The 20969-nt window shown below is 46.8% G+C and overlaps 1 protein-coding gene across 4 annotated transcripts in view; it reads left to right on the forward strand.

Annotated features, from left to right (window-relative positions):
• The window catches only part of CC2D2A (coiled-coil and C2 domain containing 2A), a 93985-nt gene that overhangs the window by 67229 nt on the left and 5787 nt on the right, over positions 1-20969 (forward strand). For 3 of the 4 annotated variants that reach the window (XM_016138412.2, XM_036227523.1, XM_036227524.1), the window contains 9 exons: positions 1746-1851; positions 2046-2155; positions 3340-3436; positions 3895-3993; positions 6425-6601; positions 9522-9725; positions 13285-13374; positions 14942-15055; positions 16586-16720. In XM_016138412.2, the coding sequence (XP_015993898.2) occupies positions 1746-1851; positions 2046-2155; positions 3340-3436; positions 3895-3993; positions 6425-6601; positions 9522-9725; positions 13285-13374; positions 14942-15055; positions 16586-16720 (1132 nt within the window). Of the gene's footprint in view, positions 1-1745; positions 1852-2045; positions 2156-3339; positions 3437-3894; positions 3994-6424; positions 6602-9521; positions 9726-13284; positions 13375-14941; positions 15056-16585; positions 16721-19499; positions 20395-20969 lie in introns of those variants that run through there. The other variant, XM_036227525.1, reaches the window with a different exon arrangement.

Below are 20969 nucleotides of genomic sequence, written 5' to 3' on the forward strand. Positions count from 1 at the left end.
GGACGGTGGGCTGTAGATCCGAGGACGGTTCCTCCGGGACGCCACTGTGTCTCTCGCTCCCTCCCCGGCGTGGGCAGCTTCGCGCTTGTCCACGTGATGGGGGGGGTGGTGCATCCTGGGAGGGTACCACCCACCCACCAACGCCAGCTTCTCGGGGGGAACCCGAAGGTCCTCCCTGGGCTCAGGGGTTGATCCATGGGTCTAAACGCCTATAGCCGGAGACATAGGGTCACCAGGACTCGTCCCGAAGGGAGGAAACGGTTCTCAGAGAAGCAGGCGTGAGCTGGGCAGAAACCTAGAAAGTCTGCGTCCCAGGTTCTGAAACATGCGTGCCACGGGCATGAAAATGTGACTTCCGTTGTACCTGCTCGGAGAGATTAGGTATGCCCGCTATGCCTCACTGCTCGGGGGGCAATGGGGACCCCTCGACCACAGGCGAGGGAGCCTGAGTTTCTCCTCCTCTTAGAGGACAGAGGTGGATGGACTGAGAACTAAAACTTCAGGCGGGTATAGGTGTTTCTCTTACTTTTGATCTCTATGGATTTTTTTTTAACTGTTAAACAATTTCATTCAAATAATTACAAGAAAGTATAGTGGATCCTACGTGTTTCACATTTTAGCGCAGACTCATCAAGGCAACTCATGAATCACCTCTGAGACTAAACCCGCCCAAACCACAATCCTTTACCCCCGCATCCCAGCTGGAAAGGATGCTCCAGCCCTTGCCGCATCCTTATGGCCCACGCCCGTCCCTCCAGGCTAATGTGTACTCCAGGGCAGTGTCTTACTTGTTTACGTGTCTACCATCCACTCTAGTCTGAGCCGAAGTGAGTCTTATGTGTCTTCGTGGCCCCGTGTCCAACGCAGGGCCTAAAGTATGACAGGTACTTACCAAATATTTGTGTCATCATGTAATCGATGGCGTTTCAAAGAGAAAAAGGTTTTCTCTGGCAGCTGTTATTAAATGTTGCACCTTGATTGTCTCAGAGTTTATCCGAATCCCTTATCCGTGAAAAGGTGAGACAGTCTAGTGGAAAGAGGTAACTTATACTTCGTCCGGTAATAAATGTGAACTACTTGGCAAACTGTAAGGTTCAGAACAAATATGCAAGTGGATTGTTAGGACGAGGCGGAAGGTGTCTGGAGTGACCTTCATTCCTTCTTTAAGAATAGCAGTGCTTTAGAAGAGAAAGAGGACAAGCCCCATAGACCCTGACCCAGGCTAGGAATTCCTGACCTCCCCTTGCCAGCGGGGCTTCTCAGGCCCAGAGAGATGTCTTCCCTGGGATTTCTAGCTCAAGGTTCTTGGAGAAGGCAAAGAAAATACAGCGGGAGAGGAATCGGATGGAGACAGGGCGGGCTGGTCGGGAAGCGTTGGATTCGGCGACCTGAGAGGGATCGAGGCTCTCATTTATGCAGGAAAAGGCTCGCGCCCACTCAGGCACCCCTAGGAGAAGAGGAGAGGCGAGAGGCGAAAGGACTCTCCTTTGTTCTCACTCATTCGTGCGGGTCTAGGGATAGAAGCTGGGGATAGAAGCTGGGGAGGGTCTGGTAATGACCAGGTGACTGGGGATGACCAGAGCATCGCTGGGGATGACTAAAAGCCTTCGGAAGTGTCAACGAGCTTAGAGAGAATGTCTGTTCCCATAGCCACCAGAGCCGTCCCTCTTTGAAAAAAACCATCTGCTCAGTATATAAGTAGACTTTCCCTGACACTTCTTTCTTTCATACATGTTCCCTCCTAGCAAATTCCAGCAGCCATCGAGAGCTTCGAGGACTTTCAGCGAAAAGCATGCGGCTTCCCCAACCGCACACAGCCCGACCCACAGTGCTGACGACCCCCTTGGCCAGGTGAAATGCCCAAACGCTAGCTCTCTGCCTAGGCTCTCACGCCTCACGCTGTTAAGAATTGCCTAGAAACCCCAGAGTCTGATTTCTGCTCCGTTTCCTTTGCGAACATACGATTTAGTAAACATGATCTACCTCTGCTAAGAGCAAAATGATTCAACGGCCGTGGACTCTTACAGTTTGCTCTTGATTTTAAGGTTTTAGTACGTCCTTTTGTAGAGGTTTCTTTTCAACGAACGATTTGCCACACGACTACGGCCGAAGGACCGAACCCCAGCTGGAATGAAGAGCTGGAACTCCCGTTTAGGTGAGCGCATTTTCCTCCTGAAAGGCCTGCAGGAGATTCTGAAGGAATGTGAAGGGCTCGGAGGCTCAGGGGGGAATGGCTCGGGGGCAAGTTTGCGGGCTGCAGCGAGGACCGGGAGTCCTGACCCCAAGTCCCGTGCTTTCTCTCTTGTGCCACGACTGACGGGTTCACTGTGGGGACGCCATGCGCCTCGCCCGCCTCTGGCTGCTGGCAGCCCCGGCTTCCCATTCCGACGCCCCGTGGCCCCCACACTGCCCTTCCTTTCGTCTCCCCGACTCTGGGAGCCTTACGTAAATCGAAAACTCCCTTGTTCCTGTAAATTATGCTTTTCTCTCACCATTTAAAATGTTTGATTAAATGATCATAGATCTTTAAGACTCATTACTGCAGATCTTGAAGCGACCTTAGAAATTACCTAGTTCAACGCTCTAGTTTTATAGAAAATAAACTGAAACCCAAAGATGGAGGGGGACTTGTTTAAAGTTAAATAGTAAATTAGAGGCAGAGCAAGGATCAGAATTGGTTAAGTCAGAAGGGGAGGGCAGATTCCCCTGTTACACATGGCACAAGCCGAAAGAATGAGAAAATCGTAGGGCAAATGCTCAGTGAACTACACACAGTAGCCCGGCGGCCAGCCACGCCGGGGGGTGGCCTCCTCGGGCCCGGCCTGGCCAGACACGGTGCCGTGCCACAGGAGATGAACGTCACTCCTGCCTCGCTTTACTTACCCACGGGGACAGGAGGCGGGGAGCAGAGAGCATTCCACCGGCCACGGAACAATAGGAGGCCGATGACTCGGGAAGGGTCTGGTGAAGGGGCCCGTTTCGGAGTTCACTTGCGTGGGGAGTCCGCGTCCCAGCGCGCGGGCTGCTGGGGACCTTGCGGGCCGCCCACCCGAGGAGCCTGGCGCGCCGGCTCCCGGCTCAGCTCGCCGCGAACGCGAGACTCACCAGGCCCAGCCAGCGGGGAGAGGCCCCGTCCCCCCACACGGGGCCCCCAGCCCACCGCCCGTCCCATTCGGGCGCAGGCATCATGCCCTCGCGTCCTTCCCTGCATGGGACGCTTGGCTTCTACTCCCCATGCCTGTGCCCAGGCTCGAGTCCTTGTCCCGTTTTGACACTGGAGTGCTCGCTGTTTCCGCCTTGCCCATCTTCACGGTCCCTGGTCCCGTGTGCCGTCCGCAGGGCCCCCAACGGGGACTACAGCACGGCCGGTTTGCAGTCGGTGAAGGACGACGTGTTCATCAACATTTTCGACGAAGTTCTCTGTGACGTCTTAGAGGTAAGTCTCGAGCAACGACGTCTGGACTCATTTTCAAATCCTTTACCCCCTGTGCAGGTCCCAAACGCATTTTCCAGCTTTCTCGTATTTGAAATGTTGGAGACTTGACAGATCCGAGTGGGGAAAAGGAGAAGGGAGAAAGCCAGGGAGCTTTTTCATTGTTCAGCCGCGTGTCGCTGTGTTCCAGGAATTGTGCTAAGTGCTTTTCATACTCTGTCTTATTTAACTCTAAAGTAACCCTATGAAGTAGATTGTTAAATCTCCAATTGATTAAGAGGAGACCGAGGTGAAGAATTTGGGGGGGGAGGGGGTCACGAAAGCATTAAGTGTCTGACCCAGAATGTGACTTAGGTCTGTCACATTCGGCCCACATGCCTGCTGCTTTCCTGGTGCCAGATTAATCAAGTGCCTGTCCGGAGCTGCAAAACGATCACTCCTCCCCCCAATTTCTCCTCCAGGACGACCGGGAAAGAGGAAGCGGAACCCACACTCGTATCGAGAGGCACTGGTTGGGATGTGTGAAGATTCCCTTCAGCACAATATATTTCCAAGCCAGGGTGAGCATCTGAGGCCAGCGCTCCACGGGGACGCGGCTCGCTCTCCGTGTTTCCCGTCAGAGCGTTCTCTGTGGGTCTGTACCGTCGACGGCGAGAGGCCCTGCGTGCAGAGCCACCCGAGGGAAGACAGAACCCCCACACGAAGCCGCTGACCCCCCGTCGTCGTCACGCGGCGTCTTAACACATCTCCCTCTTCCTCGGAGTGAGGAGTCAGTGTGTGACTCCTCCGGTCCGAGTTTGTTAACGTGTAACTAGCAGTGCAGGGGATGTGGGACAAAAACGGGAACCGGTCGAAGCGACAAGAGCGGAGTGGCTCGATGCCGTGAAGCCACGCGGGACAACGGGACACCTCGACGGCCCGTTTAATCAAGTGCGTTTCCTGCGCGTGTTTAAAGACCTCGGCGTCTCAACCGCGACGAATGGTCCGTAGAGACTCGCTCAGCTGAGACACCCCTCGTCACGGTGGACCTGATTTTGGTTAAGGGGATCCACCAGGTTAACAACTCTTGAATGGCATTGCCTCTGTTCTGGGACAGTTAAGGATTCTGAGAGGGCGGTAACGTCCCCGTGTTGAGTCCGCGGCAGCAGGAGGCTGTGAGATGCGAGATCGTGGCTGATCGCAGCGTCTCCAGCAAGGCCAGGACCACAGCTCAAGCCTCAGAGGCTCGGATTGGCCGGAATCTCAGCTGGGATCGCAATCCCGCCTAGACAAAGGGACAGTCTCCAGGACACACTGCCGTGATGTGCTTGCCCAAATCACTTTTATTTCTCTCTCTGAAAACATTTTAAATTTAAAAAAAAAAAAAATTTTTTTTTTTTTTAAAGCATACCATTTTGCAGATGAAGCTGCCCATGTTATTTGCCATTGCTAAATTTCACATTTGGAAGGGTACTCGGAAGAAATTACTCTAAACCTCTTCTTGAAAAATGAATTTCCTTGACCATATCCTGGTAATGTCCATTCCTCCCTAGAAGGCAGGTTCGCTGAGAGTTTAAGTTCTGCTTGAGTGCCTCTGACAACGGGGAACTCACTACCTCGTGAGGCAGTGTGTTCTCTTTCCAATAGCTCTGTCATAAATTTCCTCCTTGAACTGTGCCATAACCTACGCGCTTCCTCCTAACTCCCGATCGCAGGTCCTAGTTTGGAGCTACACATAACCAGTAGAATCCTGATTCAGCAATAAGAACTATATTTCTCTTGTGCGTATTATATGCCATTACCAGTTTATGTGTCAAGTCAATTAAACCTCACGACAGCCCAAGAGGCATTATCGCCCCCATTTTACAGATGAAGAACAGAAGACTGGACAAGTGAAGTGACTACTCAAATTCCAAAGCTGACGACTGAGTGAGGACTCAACTTTTACCAACTTCCAACATTGTTTATCCCTGGAAAGTGAGATTGGTAAAAAGAGACAGAGAACTATAATAAAACTTCAAAGTCTATAACTCAAATTCCAGCCCTGAATAGTTTTATAGCACTAGATGATCTGTAATAAGTGTACTGTTGCTCTGTCTTTGCAGAAGTTAAAACTCCTGTCTTTTTCAACCTCTGCAAAAGTTAGGTCATCTTATATCAGTGGCTTGTAATCCATTCAGCCCACATTTATTGAGCACCTGCTGTGTATAAAAAACACCGCTATATACTGGAGAACGGAGATACGAAAGGGGGTGAAATATGGATTCGATTCACAGAGCAGTTACCTAGAAGAAAGTTATGAATATGTACACAAGCGCAAAGTCTAATAGAACCTGTCCGTGTAACGAATGAAAGAAACACGCGGTATGGGAGGCTGTTGGAGATAACGGAATAATTCATGAAGGTGAAAGCGTCTGACCTGAGCCCGAAAACTCATGCAAATTCTGAAAGGTGGAGACAGGAAGCTAGGGCATTCCGGAAAAGTGGCCGGTTGCCCGCCGGCACGTACCGAGCACGTGACCACATGCCGGGCATTTTCCTTAGTGGTTCACGTCTATTAATGCACATATACCTACCCTGCAAAGTAGGTACTATCGTCTTCACGAAAGTGTAAACTGAGGCACTTGGAGTTCGATCCAGGAGTTTGAGCCCAGGCAACGTAGTAGCAGTATAACTTGCATAACTAGTCCACGCTCTGCCAAACCGAGAAAAGAAGACCAAAAACAGAGTCCTTTCTGTGAGAGCTTGGAGAGACCCAGCTGGAAAGATGGGGCGGGCCGCAGATGCCAGAGTGGGCCGCGGATGCCGGGGTGGGCCGCGGATGCCGGGGGAGGCCACGGATGCCGGGGTGGGCCGCGGATGCCGGGGGAGGCCACGGATGCCAGGGTGGGCCGCGGATGCCGGGGTGGGCAGTCTTTGTGGAACTGATCAGAGGATGAGGTGTTGACACCTGCCTTTGAACTCCGGTTGGAAAATGACCGGGACGTTTACCGAGTCGCGTTCTCTTTGCAGATCGATGGGACGTTTAAAATAGACACCCCCCCGGTTCTCCTGGGCTACAGCAAGGAGCGCAGTGTGATTCTGGAGCGGGGTTTTGACGCTGTCCGAAGCCTAAGCGACGGCTCCTACATCACCCTGTTCATCACCATCGAGCCTCAGCTGGTTCCCGGGGAGTCGGTTCGAGAAAAGGTAACTGCGCACGCACTGGGATCTCACTCGCGTTGACAGCGCGTGAGACATGTGTGCGGGGCCACGCGTCTGTGAGCTCGGGCCGCGGGGCGCGAGCGGCCTCTCCTCGGTGTCCCCTCACTGCGCTCAGTTCGGGCCGGCTGCAAGGGTTTGTAATCCCATCGAGCCCACCGTTAGGCCGACGTGAGCTTTTAGGCAAAGCGAGACAAATGCAAACACGCTCCGCTGTTAGGAGGATGTTCTCGGTGGGAAGCAGACCAGATGTGACGAACCGGAGAAGCAGACTGCTCTTTTATCTTGACATGCATCGGCGAGCATGCCAAAACGTTTCCGTAGCCGGCCTCGCATCCCTGGCTGTGCCGTGTACGGATTGTAGGGCTAGGTGACCTCCAGGGCTCACCTCCATCCATTCCGGCGCCATCAGACAGAAGCGAGTGAGCGTGTGCCCAAGACCTCTAACCGTGAGCGGCTTTGGAGGAGAAGCGCTTCCACAAGCCCCCTTTGTAGTCGCCCCGCGTAGTCGGGAGGCGCCACGTCCGTGTGGCGTGCTCGTGCAGCACGGGGGCTCTCCGCGCTCGCTGCGCTGGGCAGGAATACCACTCGTGCCCTCTGCTTAGCATCGGCTGGCACAGCGCTCGCCAGCGCCGGCGCGGAGTCCGCACGCGGTCCTGAGCGCGCGGTCCGACGCCGGACAGACGCTCTCGCCTGTGACACCCGCCCACTGTCGCGTGAGGTGCCTCTCGGGCTCAGAGACAAGGAAGACGGAGCTCGGCCTATCCAGGCTCGCCCAGGCGGCAGATGGCAGAGCTCACCATGAAATGTCTGTCCGACTCTAAATCGTCTGTGTTCAGCAGACGTTTACCGAGCACCCTCTATGCGACAGGTGGACGTGAGGCACTGGGGATACAGCAGGCAGCCTAGAAACGCAGATCAAAATTCCTCGAAGCTGCATTCACGTGTAAGGCCGAACCGATAACCACCACGCTTTACCGCATGTATAATTATGCTGACTCCCCCTTTGCCCGTGGTTATTAGACTCAGATGGAGGGTTTTTGTTTTTTGATATTTTTTTTTTAAATGAGCACATTCCTCTGTTTCTCACATCACACTTGGTGCTTAGAGGAAAATACTGTTGTTTCCCATTTGCAAGGCGTTTATAGAGAACATGAAGATTATTGGGAAAAAAAATCTACTGAAATTCACATTAATCTTATATGTTAGCCTTTGTCATTAAAGTTGTGGCACATCTGCCCTCTAGAAAACATGTTAAAATATAAGCATTTCGAAACATTTCTATAAAGGGAAACGCATTCGGAATGTTTTTCCTCATATGTAAGCTCGAGAGGAAGCCGACAAGCATGTTGACACAGAATGATGCTCCGAGACAAAAGATGATTTTGCAATTTCTTTGTATTCTTAACAGAAGAAAAAGCAGTCAGCAGATGAGCTTCCAAAACCGGCGACAGTTGTTTTGTCTATGGCCGTGGCTGGAAGGAAGAAATCAGACTCCTTGGCACTTGGCATACTTCCAGGGCACTGACCTCCGATAGCGGAATTGTTAAGAGAACCCCAGAGCTGTGAAACAGAGGTCCCAAGTCTCCCAGCCTCCTCCCGCAAAGCCAGATACCCGGGCTGTCTGTCCTTCGCTGCCTCTGGTGGCATTTCACTGCCCCATTGTGGCTGTAGGAAGCATTTCTCTTAGACTTCTCAGAACCCAGATTCTTAGGCGTTTTTTAATAGGGACGGCATGTGGACTGACAGGCCCCCCGACGTCCTGAACGCACAGCGGCAGGAAACCCCACTAAGTGCCTCCCCTACAGATTATTCAGGAAAGAACAGCCCTCGCCCTAAAATAAGAGGGACCAAAAACCCGGCCTTGTTTTTCCACTTGCGGCAACTTCCAGAAGTAGCGGATTTGTGTTCCTTACACCATCACCCCATAGGGAGCCATTCTCTATGATTTTTTAAAGATATTAACTCACGGAATTGTCTCAAAAAATCAGTATTAACTCTTGAAACGCTTATTTTAGCATCCCTTCCTTTACGTCGTCTGGTTAAAAAGTTTTTTAAACACAGATTATTTCTCTTAATAAAGTCTTCCTCTTGTTTCTTTCCTTTTCTCTTTCTTGCCTCTGAGAGATGAGTGACATGCTTAGAAAGGTACCAAGTATTTTGTTTCACCATTCATCAGTCGGTAGTCATTAGGCTTTAAGAGCTGCTTTTGTTCTCGGCCTCGTGAGAGCCGCTAGATCCTAATGTGCGTGCGCGCCCTTAGCGATGGACTGCAGACGTCTGCGGTTCCACGCAGAATGTTCAGCTTTGTCTTCTGGCCCATTAATTTTGTCGGGAAGACTCTTATCTAGCTTTGAACCTAAGAAGTCATAAGTCTGATGACACCTGCATGCTGGGAGCTACGTCCACTTGTTCCAAATCCACAAAACCCATAAGCTGCTCCTTACAGAGACAGCGTGTCTGTGACAATTATTTCTGATCAGTGGAGCTGTCACAGTATAAGTATTCAAAGGGAGTATAAACCCATTCCCCTTCCTGTAAAACCAACATAAAAATACATATTAAACTATTGCTTGATCTCAGCAATCAGAATAAGTACATCATAGTTTAATTTTCATAGATTGTTTTATTAATCCTATAGTTTCTATATTGCTACTTGCATTAATAAGCAATCAGGTACTTCCTTTCAATCCCATTGAGTATATCTTAAGTATTTAACAAATCTATCTAGGTTATAAATTTTGGGGTTATAAACATAATTAAGTAAAATTCGGGGACACCAAGGCGTGACAACGTTGTAAGGACCACTTAGGCGCACGTGTAGTTCATGTTGACTGCGGGGTCCAGACGCGTTTCGCTGCGTCTCCTGTGATCATACATAAACTCCATGGCGTCTTTCTTTTTGAAGTTTGATTCTCAGGAAGATGAGAAATTGCTTCAAGCCACAGAGAAGTTTCAAGCCGAGTGTGCCTTAAAGTTCCCGAGTCGTCAGTGCCTCACGACAGTGATCGACATGAGCGGGAAGACCGTCTTTATTACTCGTTACCTCAAGCCTTTAAACCCTCCTCAGGAGCTCCTGAGCGCTTATCCCGACAACCCACAGGCAACAGCAGTAAGTGTTTCGTGGCCGGTCAGGGATGGTGCGGAACGTGCATTCCATTTCAGTATATTGCTACATTAGTTACTATATTTTATAGTACTTAAGAAAGTAACCGTATCAAGATCATTGGTGATTAAAGTAATGATTAAAACTTTCTTAGTGCCATGAGGCTTACATTCTTTAGAAGAGGCTGAAGGTATCAGAGAGGATAATAATCCTTACGACAAACGATTATTGGGTACTTAGTGTATCCCTGACATTATATTGGGTGCTGGAAAATTAATATTTGGAAAATGCTCTCCGATGTCTTATATGTTTTCATTACATAGTCTTAATAACTTCACTAGGATTTGCACCTAGGCCTCTGACATCAGAACTCATGTACTTTCTACTATATCAAGATAATGATTCAGTATTAAACTCAATGCTACAAGCATTATTGAATTCGAACTGAGCGAAAGCGACTTCCAGTATTCAAGCGTGCACAGCGTGTAGGCCATCGCCACACGGCACGTCCCTACGGGGCCACTGAAAGTGCCTGCGCCAATCCCTGCTCGCAGAGTGCCACCCATACGCATAGGAGCCTCACACCAGCAGAAGCCGAGTGGTTCTTCAGTGAACGCTGTACCCCACGGCTATCTTTGGAGAGTGTGGAGTATGGGGGTAATTGCTACTAGTAAGTCATTAATAATTTAGGGACAGGGTAATGATATATCTATTTGCAGATATAAGTATGTTTTTAAAAAACCTTGTGTTCCGCACTTCTTTTTTTTTTATTAATCAATTTTTATTGAAAACCATAATAGGGACATTTATTCTCTCAAGTATAGAAGATGTGCAGAAAACCTCCCCCAGGAGAGCACATTTTAACAGCGATGAATAAAATATTTAACACATTTTTTAAATCATGACTGAAATAGGAAGAGACAGGAAACGAGAGAGCAAGACTCCACGAGGCTGAGGGTTTGCTCGGAGGGGGTCCGATCATGCCTGACGCCTGCAGCTTGGTCTCAGGGAACCACGAGGCTGCTGGAGATGGCAGGGAATGCATGGGGCCGGGGGCGGCTACAAGGTCGGAGCAGAGACTCAGCTCCAGTTACGACTCTCGAAGGGTAATATCATCGGCGGGTGAACTAGGAAATACCCCGCCCTGCAGAAGAAATCCCGTCTGTCTCAGCCTTGACTCTGGATGGAAGGGAAAACAAGACAAGTCTTTCCTGGGAATAACTAAAAATTTAATTAATAGTATTGTGTGTTGTTAATGCCCCCAGATTTCTGTCAGGCACAACCCAGGTCCTTCTAGAAGAACGCCCTTTAAATTCAGCCTCAGAAAAATTCTACAGAAAAAGTTCCAAGCAACATGAACATAGGAAAGAGCATCAATGAAGAAATAAGTCAGCGTAAAGAAGGTCCGAGCAGAGACAACAAACTGCGAAATCGAGCCACAAAGACGGCAGATATTAGAATTATCAGATGCAGAACATGAAATAGTATGTTTAATAAGTTTAAGAAATCTGGGTAATTGAATATATAACAAGAGAATGATAGACTATCAGAATTGGCAGGCAGATTGTTAAAAGTACTACACGAAATCTGTAGAAATAAAAAAAAATTGTACAGATAAAATTAGAAATTAAACAGCTAGGTTAAACAAAACTTTAAATAGTTAAATACAGAGTTAAGTTGCATACACTTAAACACAGAGAGAATTAGTGAACTGGAATACACATGCAAAGAAATTACTTGGTACAGAAAACAAAGATAGGGAAAAAAAAGTAGAACACTGAATGGTTAGGAGACATGGAGGATGGCGGGAAGAGGAGCAGATTGTGTGTAAAAGGTGAAAAAGCAACATTCAAAGAGAAAGACCTGAGAGTGTTCAAGATTTGATGAAAGACAACAATCCTCTGATTCAAGAAGCCCAATGAATCCTGAGCAAGATAAAAGAAATGAAAATTAAGACATATCATAGTCATCTACAAAGATAATGCTGATCTTAGCAACAGCTCGAGAGAAGACAGATTATCTACAAATGAAAGTGGTTAAACCAGTAAACTTTTCAGCTATGAAAGGAAAAAAAGCCATCAAGGAATAATATCTTCAAAAGGTTGAAAGAAAATGGTCATCAAACTAGTAATTTATATCCAATGAAACTATCTTTCACACAAACATTGGGAAAATTTACAACCATATTTTCACTTGAGGAATTTCTTAAAATATACTTTAGAGAGAAGGAAGGCTCTTAGAAAATTCTAGATGCAACACATAATGTTAGATTAAAAAAAGTGTGTGGGAGGGATTTGTGATTAAACTAAACGAGCATTGTCTTCACAGCAATAATAATAGCAATGTGGGTGAAAAATCAGGATAGAACAAAAATCCTGAAAAAAAATATATTGTCAAGACAGGATTGATGAGGGTGTTTTAATGTGGGCAAAGATATTTATCAACTTCAGAGTTTAGGTTAAATATTTTTAGAATAACCACTTAAAAGAATATGAAAAATAAGTACAACTTACAAAGTAGCAGGAGAAAAAAATAATGAAATGGAGTGAAGAGAGTAGAGAGAAAAAAAAACCCAGAAAGTTAGAGAAATAAAAAGCACAGAATAAGGTAATAGAGATAGTCTAAATATTTATCAGTCATCACAATCAAAGTGATGGGATTAAATGTTTTGTTTAATTGTAACAGGATCATTGATTTTACATATGGAAAAAATAAAAATAGGCTCCTACATCACACCATTCAATTGCAGATAGATTGAGGAATTAAATATGAAAACTATCTTTATAACCTGAGATAGGAAGGCCTCTTAAACAAGAGAGAAAAAACACAAGTTATAAATGAAAAGAACAATAAATTTGACCATATTAAAACTGAGAACTTGGGTTCATCAAATGTACCACAAAGGAAATGAAAGACAAGCCACAAATCAGAAGAGGATGTTTACAACATATATAATGGTAAAAAAAAAAAAAAAAATAGTACCTAGAATACATTTTAAAAACATCTATAAATCGATAATAAAATGTGCAAAATACTTAGAAATTCACAGAAGTGAAACATGAAAGGTCAATAAGCATATGAAAAGATGTGCAACCTCCTTAGGAATTCCAAAGAAATTAGGAGTCATAACTGCAGTGATGCCCTGCCCTGACCTTGGTTTCTGAATACTGTTGACCCCAGTGCTGCTGGGAGAAACGGCCGCTTTCAATACCGAGCTGGAGGAGGCACGAGGTGATCCTGGAAAGTCTTGCTGCAGCAGAGAGTAAGGAAGTGCAAAACCAACCAACCAAACAAACAAACAAAGATGACATTCAAAGAGACACGGGAGCCAGTTTCCTCATCTGTAAAAGACGGATAATAACGGCATCCTTCCGCATGGGACGTTCAGAGAGGGTTAAATGAGCTAATGTTAATACGACACGGCACTTGGCGAGCATTCCTTTCATTTTGCACACACAAATGTTTGTGGCGTATGAAACTTTCTTGCAAGAAATGAGGTAGAGGACCCAGCTTTCTATTTTGTTAGAAATTACTTTTTTTTTTAACACTCATTTTGTTTACACAGGAACTGTTGGCTCGATACGTGTCTCTGATTCCTTTCTTGCCCGACACCGTCTCATTTGCTGGCATCTGCGACCTGTGGACCACGTCTGATGTAAGCAGTTCTTCCCACATGTTTACTTGTTTCAACTGACTTCACTGAATTTTCGCTACATGGCCTGCAGGATTTTAAACTGCAACATTCGTTAGTCATTATAAAACTCTACCTGGCCATCGGTTTAGCGGGATGAGCTAAATTCTGAAGTATTTTTAATTTCTGGTACAACTTGCCCAAAGTTCAGAAGTGTTAAAAAAAAAAATAGAAAAGAAATTATTTGCACAAAGAAAAAGAAAACAAACACTTCGGTTGTCTTAAGGTCCCTTTATCCTCTCAGTATTACTTTAACAATACCCCAGTTTTATTCATTTTAAAATGTCGAAAATACACCCTATGTGACATTTAGAAACTGTACATTCCATACTGTGTGGGCTTCTTAAGGCGTGCCACGTCATTATTCATTTGGAATGTATTTCTTGGTCACCTACTGCATATGAGACACTGTACTTAGTTCTGGCTATGAGCCAAACAAACGTGGCCTCTGCTCTCGTGGAACCTACATACCTCCAAATGGACCTTTGGCAGGATGAAACGCACCTTTCACTGGCATTCATCCTGCTTCGGGGCTCACGTCACACTGTTTGAGTCACGTGAAACTGTTAAAGTATAAGACCTTTAAAATTTTTGAGGGGCAGCTCTAAACCAAAGAAACCGAAGTGCGCTTTAAATTTTTCGTTCTCCGATATACTTCGGCAACGTAATAGTGATGATTTTAGAGAGAGAATTTCCACAACCTGGAGGCATCTGTAAGAAGATAGACAAAATAATAGACTAGTGCATGCGCTCTGGGGCCAGGCCGGCTGTACCTCGCCTCTCCGGGCCTCCGCTTCCTCATCTGTGGAATGGACGTGAGTACCGACCGCCCTCACGTTCATTTAAACGCAATGTGCCTAAAACTCACCGGGAGGCAGCGTAGGGGCAGATGTAACAGGTGGAGCACACATGATTTTTAGGACAGTAAACAGTGCTCCGTGTGATACCAGAATGAGGGGCACATGTCATCGTGTATTTGTCAAAACCCACGGAGTGCATGACACGAAGAGCAAACCCTCACCTTACATAAGCTCCGGGCTCTGGGTGGTGTGACGTGTCCTTTTAGGTTCATCGGTTGTTACAAATGTCCCTCCGGCGGGGGACGCTGACAGTGGGGAGCTGAGGACTCGGAGCACGTGGGAACTCTGTGTACCCCCCCCCCCCCGACTTTTCTGTGAACCTAAAACCGTTCTAAAAATTATTCTTAAAAAATGGTCAGCACATAGTGAGCTGTCCTGTATAAATTCAAAATGAAAAATACAACTTTGGAATGTGTCTCCCCCACCCCGTGGTGCTAACTGATTCTGGGAATCCACATCATCAATGTTAGAGAAAACACCGTGTCCACTAAAAGTGGTGTTTCATTTTTGAATGAACTGAAACATAGTATCAAATATAGGGGGGAAAAAATTTTACAGGTCTTATACATTAAAGGCACTAATTTTAGGAATGACTTTTTAAAATTCTGTACGGCCGACCCAGAATGAAGCAGTCAGTCAATGCGACATAATTTTGTTTTTCTTTTTGTCAGCAATTTCTCGATCTCCTGGCAGGGGATGAAGAGGAGCATGCAGTGTTGCTATGTAACTATTTCCTCTCCCTGGGGAAAAAGGCCTGGCTCGTGATGGGCACTGCCATCCCCGAGGTAAGACCACGTGTCTGACACGGTCATGCCGTGTTCCCGATCGCGGACGGGGCTTGTTTTCATGATGATCCTTTGAGCTGCTAGAAGAGTTCCCCAGAGGTTCCCTAGTAGGTGAAGAGAACCAATCATAAGACACAAAATGGGTTTCAGTGGCACCCGAGGTCAGAGACCTACGCGGCACTTGAGATTGCGTTCGGCAAATCTGAACCCTTTGCTGCCCGAAGCGCCCGCCTCGCTCTGTTCGTTGAGTGTGAGCCTCCTCCTGCCCACGCTACTAAGACCTCCGACTGCTCAGTGACCTGGTGCTACGCATCCTGAGGAGTGAAGGGGGTCGGAGCACGGCCACGTCAGAGGCCTCCGCCTCCACTCCCACCGAGTCCACAGGCGTCTGCTGCTCACCCGGCGGGGAAACGGGACAAGACAGATAACCAGACACAAAGAAAAGAGTGTTGGCAGCTATATTTTGATAGGATCGTTGTTATTTTTATTAGACTGGAGACTTAGTGACTTAGGATTTGTTTTTCCAACCCGCTGCAAATATCCCTAAACTGAGGGTACATTGGGGTGATTTTAGGTACAAGTTTAGAAAAATCACACGGATTAAAGCAGCTTATCCAAAGAGTGTTTCAAAAAGAGGCTACGAGGCTCCCAGAATCCTCTAGGAATTAAACGCCACAGTCGCTGCTGGGCAGATAGCATCGTATCTGAATCGTAATTCATTCTCCATCATTACTTCCAGATAGCCAGGTACAAGGAAGAGAACGGTGGGCCAGGAAGTCCCAAGGCCTGGGTGTAAGGCTCAGACGCCCACACCTCATGAGCTGTGTGACTCTAAGACAGTCACGTGACAGCTCAGCTTTATGAGGAAGCTGGGGTAATAATTTTGGTCCCGCCTTTCCCCAGAAGGCTGTAGGCATCAAGTGAAATCATACATGAGCAATAAAGAAATAGATGCTCGTTAAAAGAGAAGCCAATAATATTACAGGAGCATTCTGAGGAAAGAGTTAAGGCCCTCTTCAGGCTCCAGCCCCCCTCCCACCCCCTCCTCAGGCAGCATCACTGTTAAGAGTTTGGTAGGCGTCCTTGCAAGTTATCTCCTGTGCATTTACGTAACTCTAAATGTGTATCAAATATTAGTTGCTGTATCAGAAACAGAAGTAGCGTTCAGACATAACCAACCTTCTAAATACCTGAAAGGCAATCTTACTGACTCTAAAAAGAAAGCGCAGTGACTGCTTATTTCCATTAATAATAGTTTTCAGCCAGTCTGAAGATATATTGGTTGAGTAGCACATCTACTCACCTCCCTTGGTCACCACACTGCCTGCTAACACATGCAAGAATTTGGCAAAAGTAAACATTTTATTTCTTAAATCCAGCGTAACCTAGAACTTCAAACTAATTTTCACCATTAGCCATGGATTTTAGAAGTTAGGGGTCCAACTAAAAGAATGGGTTGTTTGTGCAAACTGCTTTTGACCTCAATTGCATAATTAGTTGGAAACTGTTTTAATGGCTGTTTTCCTTCAGGGTCCAACTGCCTATGTGCTCACTCACGAGCAGAATCACTATTTAATATGGAATCCCTGCAGTGGACATTTTTATGGACAATTTGATACATTCTGTCCCTTGAAAAGTGTCGGCTGTTTAATAGGTCCTGATAATGTGAGTATTAACATTTCTTCTTAAACATAGTTGGCTGTTGCTTTCTTTTATTTAATTGACCTACTTGTTCAAATAATATTTTATGTATCAAAAACTTTCATATAAACATATACATATGCCAGTTAAAGAAACATAGTGTCAAGCACAGTGGCAGAACTGTCCTAAATAAAACTTTTGGTTGAATTAGTCACTTGACCTGCAGAGAAACAGAATGAAATTAAAGAAGGAATATGGGATTCAGTTTCAGAGGATGTGAGTTTGTGTCCTGGCTCCGTCCTCAGTTTTCTCTTCCAAAACAGAGTCTGCAATGCTTACTTCATAGGGTTATGAGAATTAAATGAGGCAAATTTAAGAGAGATTCCCAGGTACCACCACCAGGTGATTCTGGCTGCACCCAGTTTGGGGGACCATTTAAATTACGAAAGGAGCTGCGTAAAGCGGTGGTTACAAACCTGAGTTATGAGTCAGACTGCCTGAGTTTAAACTCCAACTTCGTCATTTACGAGTTGTGTGAGCTCAGGAGAGTTTCTCCATCTCATACAGCCTCAGTTTCTTTGATGGTAACATGGAGGTAACAGTAGTAGTTACTTTAGAGTGGTTGTGAGAAGTAAATGAGACAATTAAAGCTGCTAACACACAGTCACAGCTGTTTACTGGTTGCTGTGATCATTTTCATAATCATCAATCTTAGCAGTCTCTGGACTTTATGCATCTTTCAGAAAAATTATTTGAGCATGCATTCCTGATATATGTATTTGTGCTTATAAATTTTATATATTTACTTGTGCATCCATTTATATTAAACATATGCAGAAAAAAAAACTCTTAAACATAAAAAGAAATAATTAGAAGATCTAGTCTTTTCTTCTCATGCCCTTGAGGTGTGCACTCTATTCTGAAGACCAATGATCAACTTTTTGGGGTTACTGATAAAATTAGAGATAATATATGCAGAGCACCCAGCGAAGAACGTGTCTTTCACAGGTACTCAGCAAAGGGCAACTGTTATTAATCACCAGTGTGAAAAGAGCACTGGGGAGCACCATTCTCACGTTAATTATTATTTTTAATTAAAGGCATCATCATAATCATAAATGATCTGCTTGGCGCCATCTCTGGTTAGAGAATCATCTTTAAGGTCATTACTAATCAAACAGAGTCAGCGGGCATTGAAAAAGCGTTCAAAGAATTCCGGTCTCTGTCAAAATTTTTATTAGTTCTCAAAGCAATTACTGTATGGCTGACCAATTCGCATTAAGCCCGAGTTCGGGGAGGAAGAGAGACCCCCTTTTCTCCTCTTCTAACGAGATAGCGACGGTGGCCCCAGGTTACGCCTGCTCTAAGCCGCGACCATCCTCAGCAGAGGACTCGCCCTCGCCGGGCTGGCCGGGGCCCCGAAACCTCAGCCACCCAGCTCCGCCACACACACGGCCTCTGGACCGTGTGCCTGTCTTCCCCTCACAGCCCTGCCTAGAAACAGGCTCCCCTCCCACCATGTTTGTGTTTCCACTGCTCCAGACCTGGCGGCACTCACTGTCCCAGAATGCCCGTCACGTCCTCTCTCTCTTTTTCTGTCGTCAGAGCCCAACGAGTCTAAAATATGCTTCCCCCAGCCTGGCTCTACACTGAATGACCGTTGTTCCTCTTTCCTCCAGAATTCTTCAAATACTAAGCATATCCTGGCTTTCATGTTCCCAGTAGACTCAGACTTGAACCCACTATAATCTAGCTCCTCCTCCCAGAGCATCCGACAGAAATTAAACCCAGAGACGTACCGCTGTCTTGCTAATGGAGAAGCAAATCCAGTGGTTTACTCTGATTCCTCACTCTCTCATTTTACAGCACATGACAGGACTAATCCCCTGTTCGTGAGAACACACTTGCCCCTCCTTGGCTCACGGATACAGGACAGCTTGGTTTTCATCTCTCTGCAATGCCTTGGGTTTCTTTCACGAGCTCTTCTTCCCAGCCCTCAAAAGTAGATGTTCCTAAAGATTCTATATGTAGGTTTCTTGCAGGACTATACCTATTATTAATTGTAGCACTATCTAGTTTATCTGGGCAGATGAGTCATAATTCTATCACTAGTCCCAGAATCTTTCTTTGGGTCCTGAATTTTCAACTGTTGGCTGGATACCCAGGTTCTTTATCAGAATCATATCGTCTCCCCTTTGCTCCAAAACCAGCTCCTACTCCTGGCTTCCTGCTTCTACCGATGTCAGTTACGGAGATTCAGACCCCAGAGCTGCCCTTGATGTCCCCTTTCCCCTCCTCCCTCCTACCTCAACCCTTTTTACAGAGACGAAATCATCCGGCTTCTGCCTCCTGTGTCCCAGGTCATGCCATTACTGTTTCACGCTGCACTGCTGAAAATATCCAACGAAATAACGCCTCCGGCTCACCGCTTGGTACCCTGAATGTTCAGCTTATGGTTCAGAAAGTACTGGGGGAACCTCACCGCGGACAGGTCTAAACTTCCCATCTTGCATTTCAGAACCATACGTAATCCGACCTCAATGTTTTCTTGTAATGCTGCGTCCCAGTATTTTTCTGCGCATTAGGGAAAATGTGCAGAAAAATACTGGGCCAAAGTGTAGTTCTTGGAGACCTCGTCGCCTGAAACCGATGTCTTGATTTGGGTTCCAAGTGTCAAGGCCCCTACCTCACTGGCCACCACTTCTCTGCCCTCTGCTACCTTTTCGTTATCTCTCCAAATCTGAAAAAATCAGAGACCCTCAACGTTCATCAAGCTTCTTTTCTACATATTCTTCCTCCTCAGGAACGTATAGATGCTGATGATACCCAAATGCATATCTCTAGCTCACCAAGCTCCCAGGACTTCAGACTCTAATGTCCGACCGCCTACTCCAAGCCTTCACATAGATGTCAGACAGATCACCTCAAACTCAAAACGTGCTCGAAGCCGATCCGATTTCCTTTCGCAGCCCGTCCGATCCTGGTGAATGGCGGCTCCGTCTGTCCCGCCATGCAGGCCACGATCCTCGGTGTCATCTTTGACTCCCCTCTCCCCCTTTCTGCCACAAGCAACCCGCCAGCCAGGCCTATCGACCCGACCCTCGCAGCACATCCAGGGTCCAACCACGGCTCGCCACTTCACTGCTACCATTTTGGTCCACGCCGCGGTAGCTCTCTCCTGGATTATTTGAAGTCGCCCCCTGACTGGAGACCACTGCTTGCCCCTGCCCGCTTCTGTCTGGTCTCAAAACGTCAAAAAATATTCCTGTTGAAACAGAAGGCAAATGACGTCACTCTTCTACTTAAAATACCCCAGGAGCTTCCTAGCTCGCTGTAGAGTCAAAGCCCAACCCTTCACACTGCGCCCGCAGGCCTTCTCTCCCCCTGGCCCCCATCCTCTGCAGCTCCTGCTTCTTACCGGCTCTCACTGGCTTATTCCTCCAAGGCCACTCCGTCTTCCTCGCTGTTCCTCAAACACATCAAGAGCACTTTGCATCCGCATTGCTGTTTCCTCCGCACTGCTGACCCCGCCCTTGACCAGATAGCTCATAAATTTCTCCCTCACTTCTTGCATTTCCGATCAGATGTCATCTTTCCAGTGACCCCCTAAAATTTCATCTCTTCCTGCACAGTTTTCTCCATAGCTTTCGAATGGTTAGCTGTTGCCATAATGAAGACAATAAAAACCCATCCCCAAACTAGGTGGCTTCAAACGTGTATTCTCATGGATCTGTGGGCCGGCTGGGAAGTCTCTGCTGATCTAGGCCGGGACAGCTCTGCTTCACGTGTATTCATTCTGGGACTTCAGTGACAATGGCAGGGGCACCAGAGGGCAAGCAGAAACACGCGGAGCCCCTTAAGCTTAGCTTCTGAGGTCTCACGCTGACACTTCCGTCCCATTCTACTGGCCAGAAGTCAAGGGGCAGGGGAGTACATTTCCACCCTTTTAGTGGAAGGAGCTGCAAAGTAACATGGAAAAAGAAGTGGGTATAAGAAGGGCTGAAGAATGATATAATCTTACAACCACATAGGGTAATATCATCTGATATCCGGAGTTTTTACTTGTTTTGGCACTGTTTTTTCATTAGCTACTGCATGAGGGTGGGAACTCTCTTTCATTGACTACTTCTCCCCAGTGAATAGAACTGAACCTAAACATAGTATGTACTTGACATATATGTTGAATGCACAAACTTACCATTCATGCAAAAAGTTAATCGATATGCCTAGTGTGGATGCCAGCCAGCAGCTATGCTAGGTGCTAAAAATACAG

Source organism: Rousettus aegyptiacus, unplaced genomic scaffold (assembly GCF_014176215.1).
Source record: "Rousettus aegyptiacus isolate mRouAeg1 unplaced genomic scaffold, mRouAeg1.p scaffold_m13_p_10, whole genome shotgun sequence".
NCBI classification, from domain to species: Eukaryota; Metazoa; Chordata; class Mammalia; order Chiroptera; family Pteropodidae; genus Rousettus; species Rousettus aegyptiacus.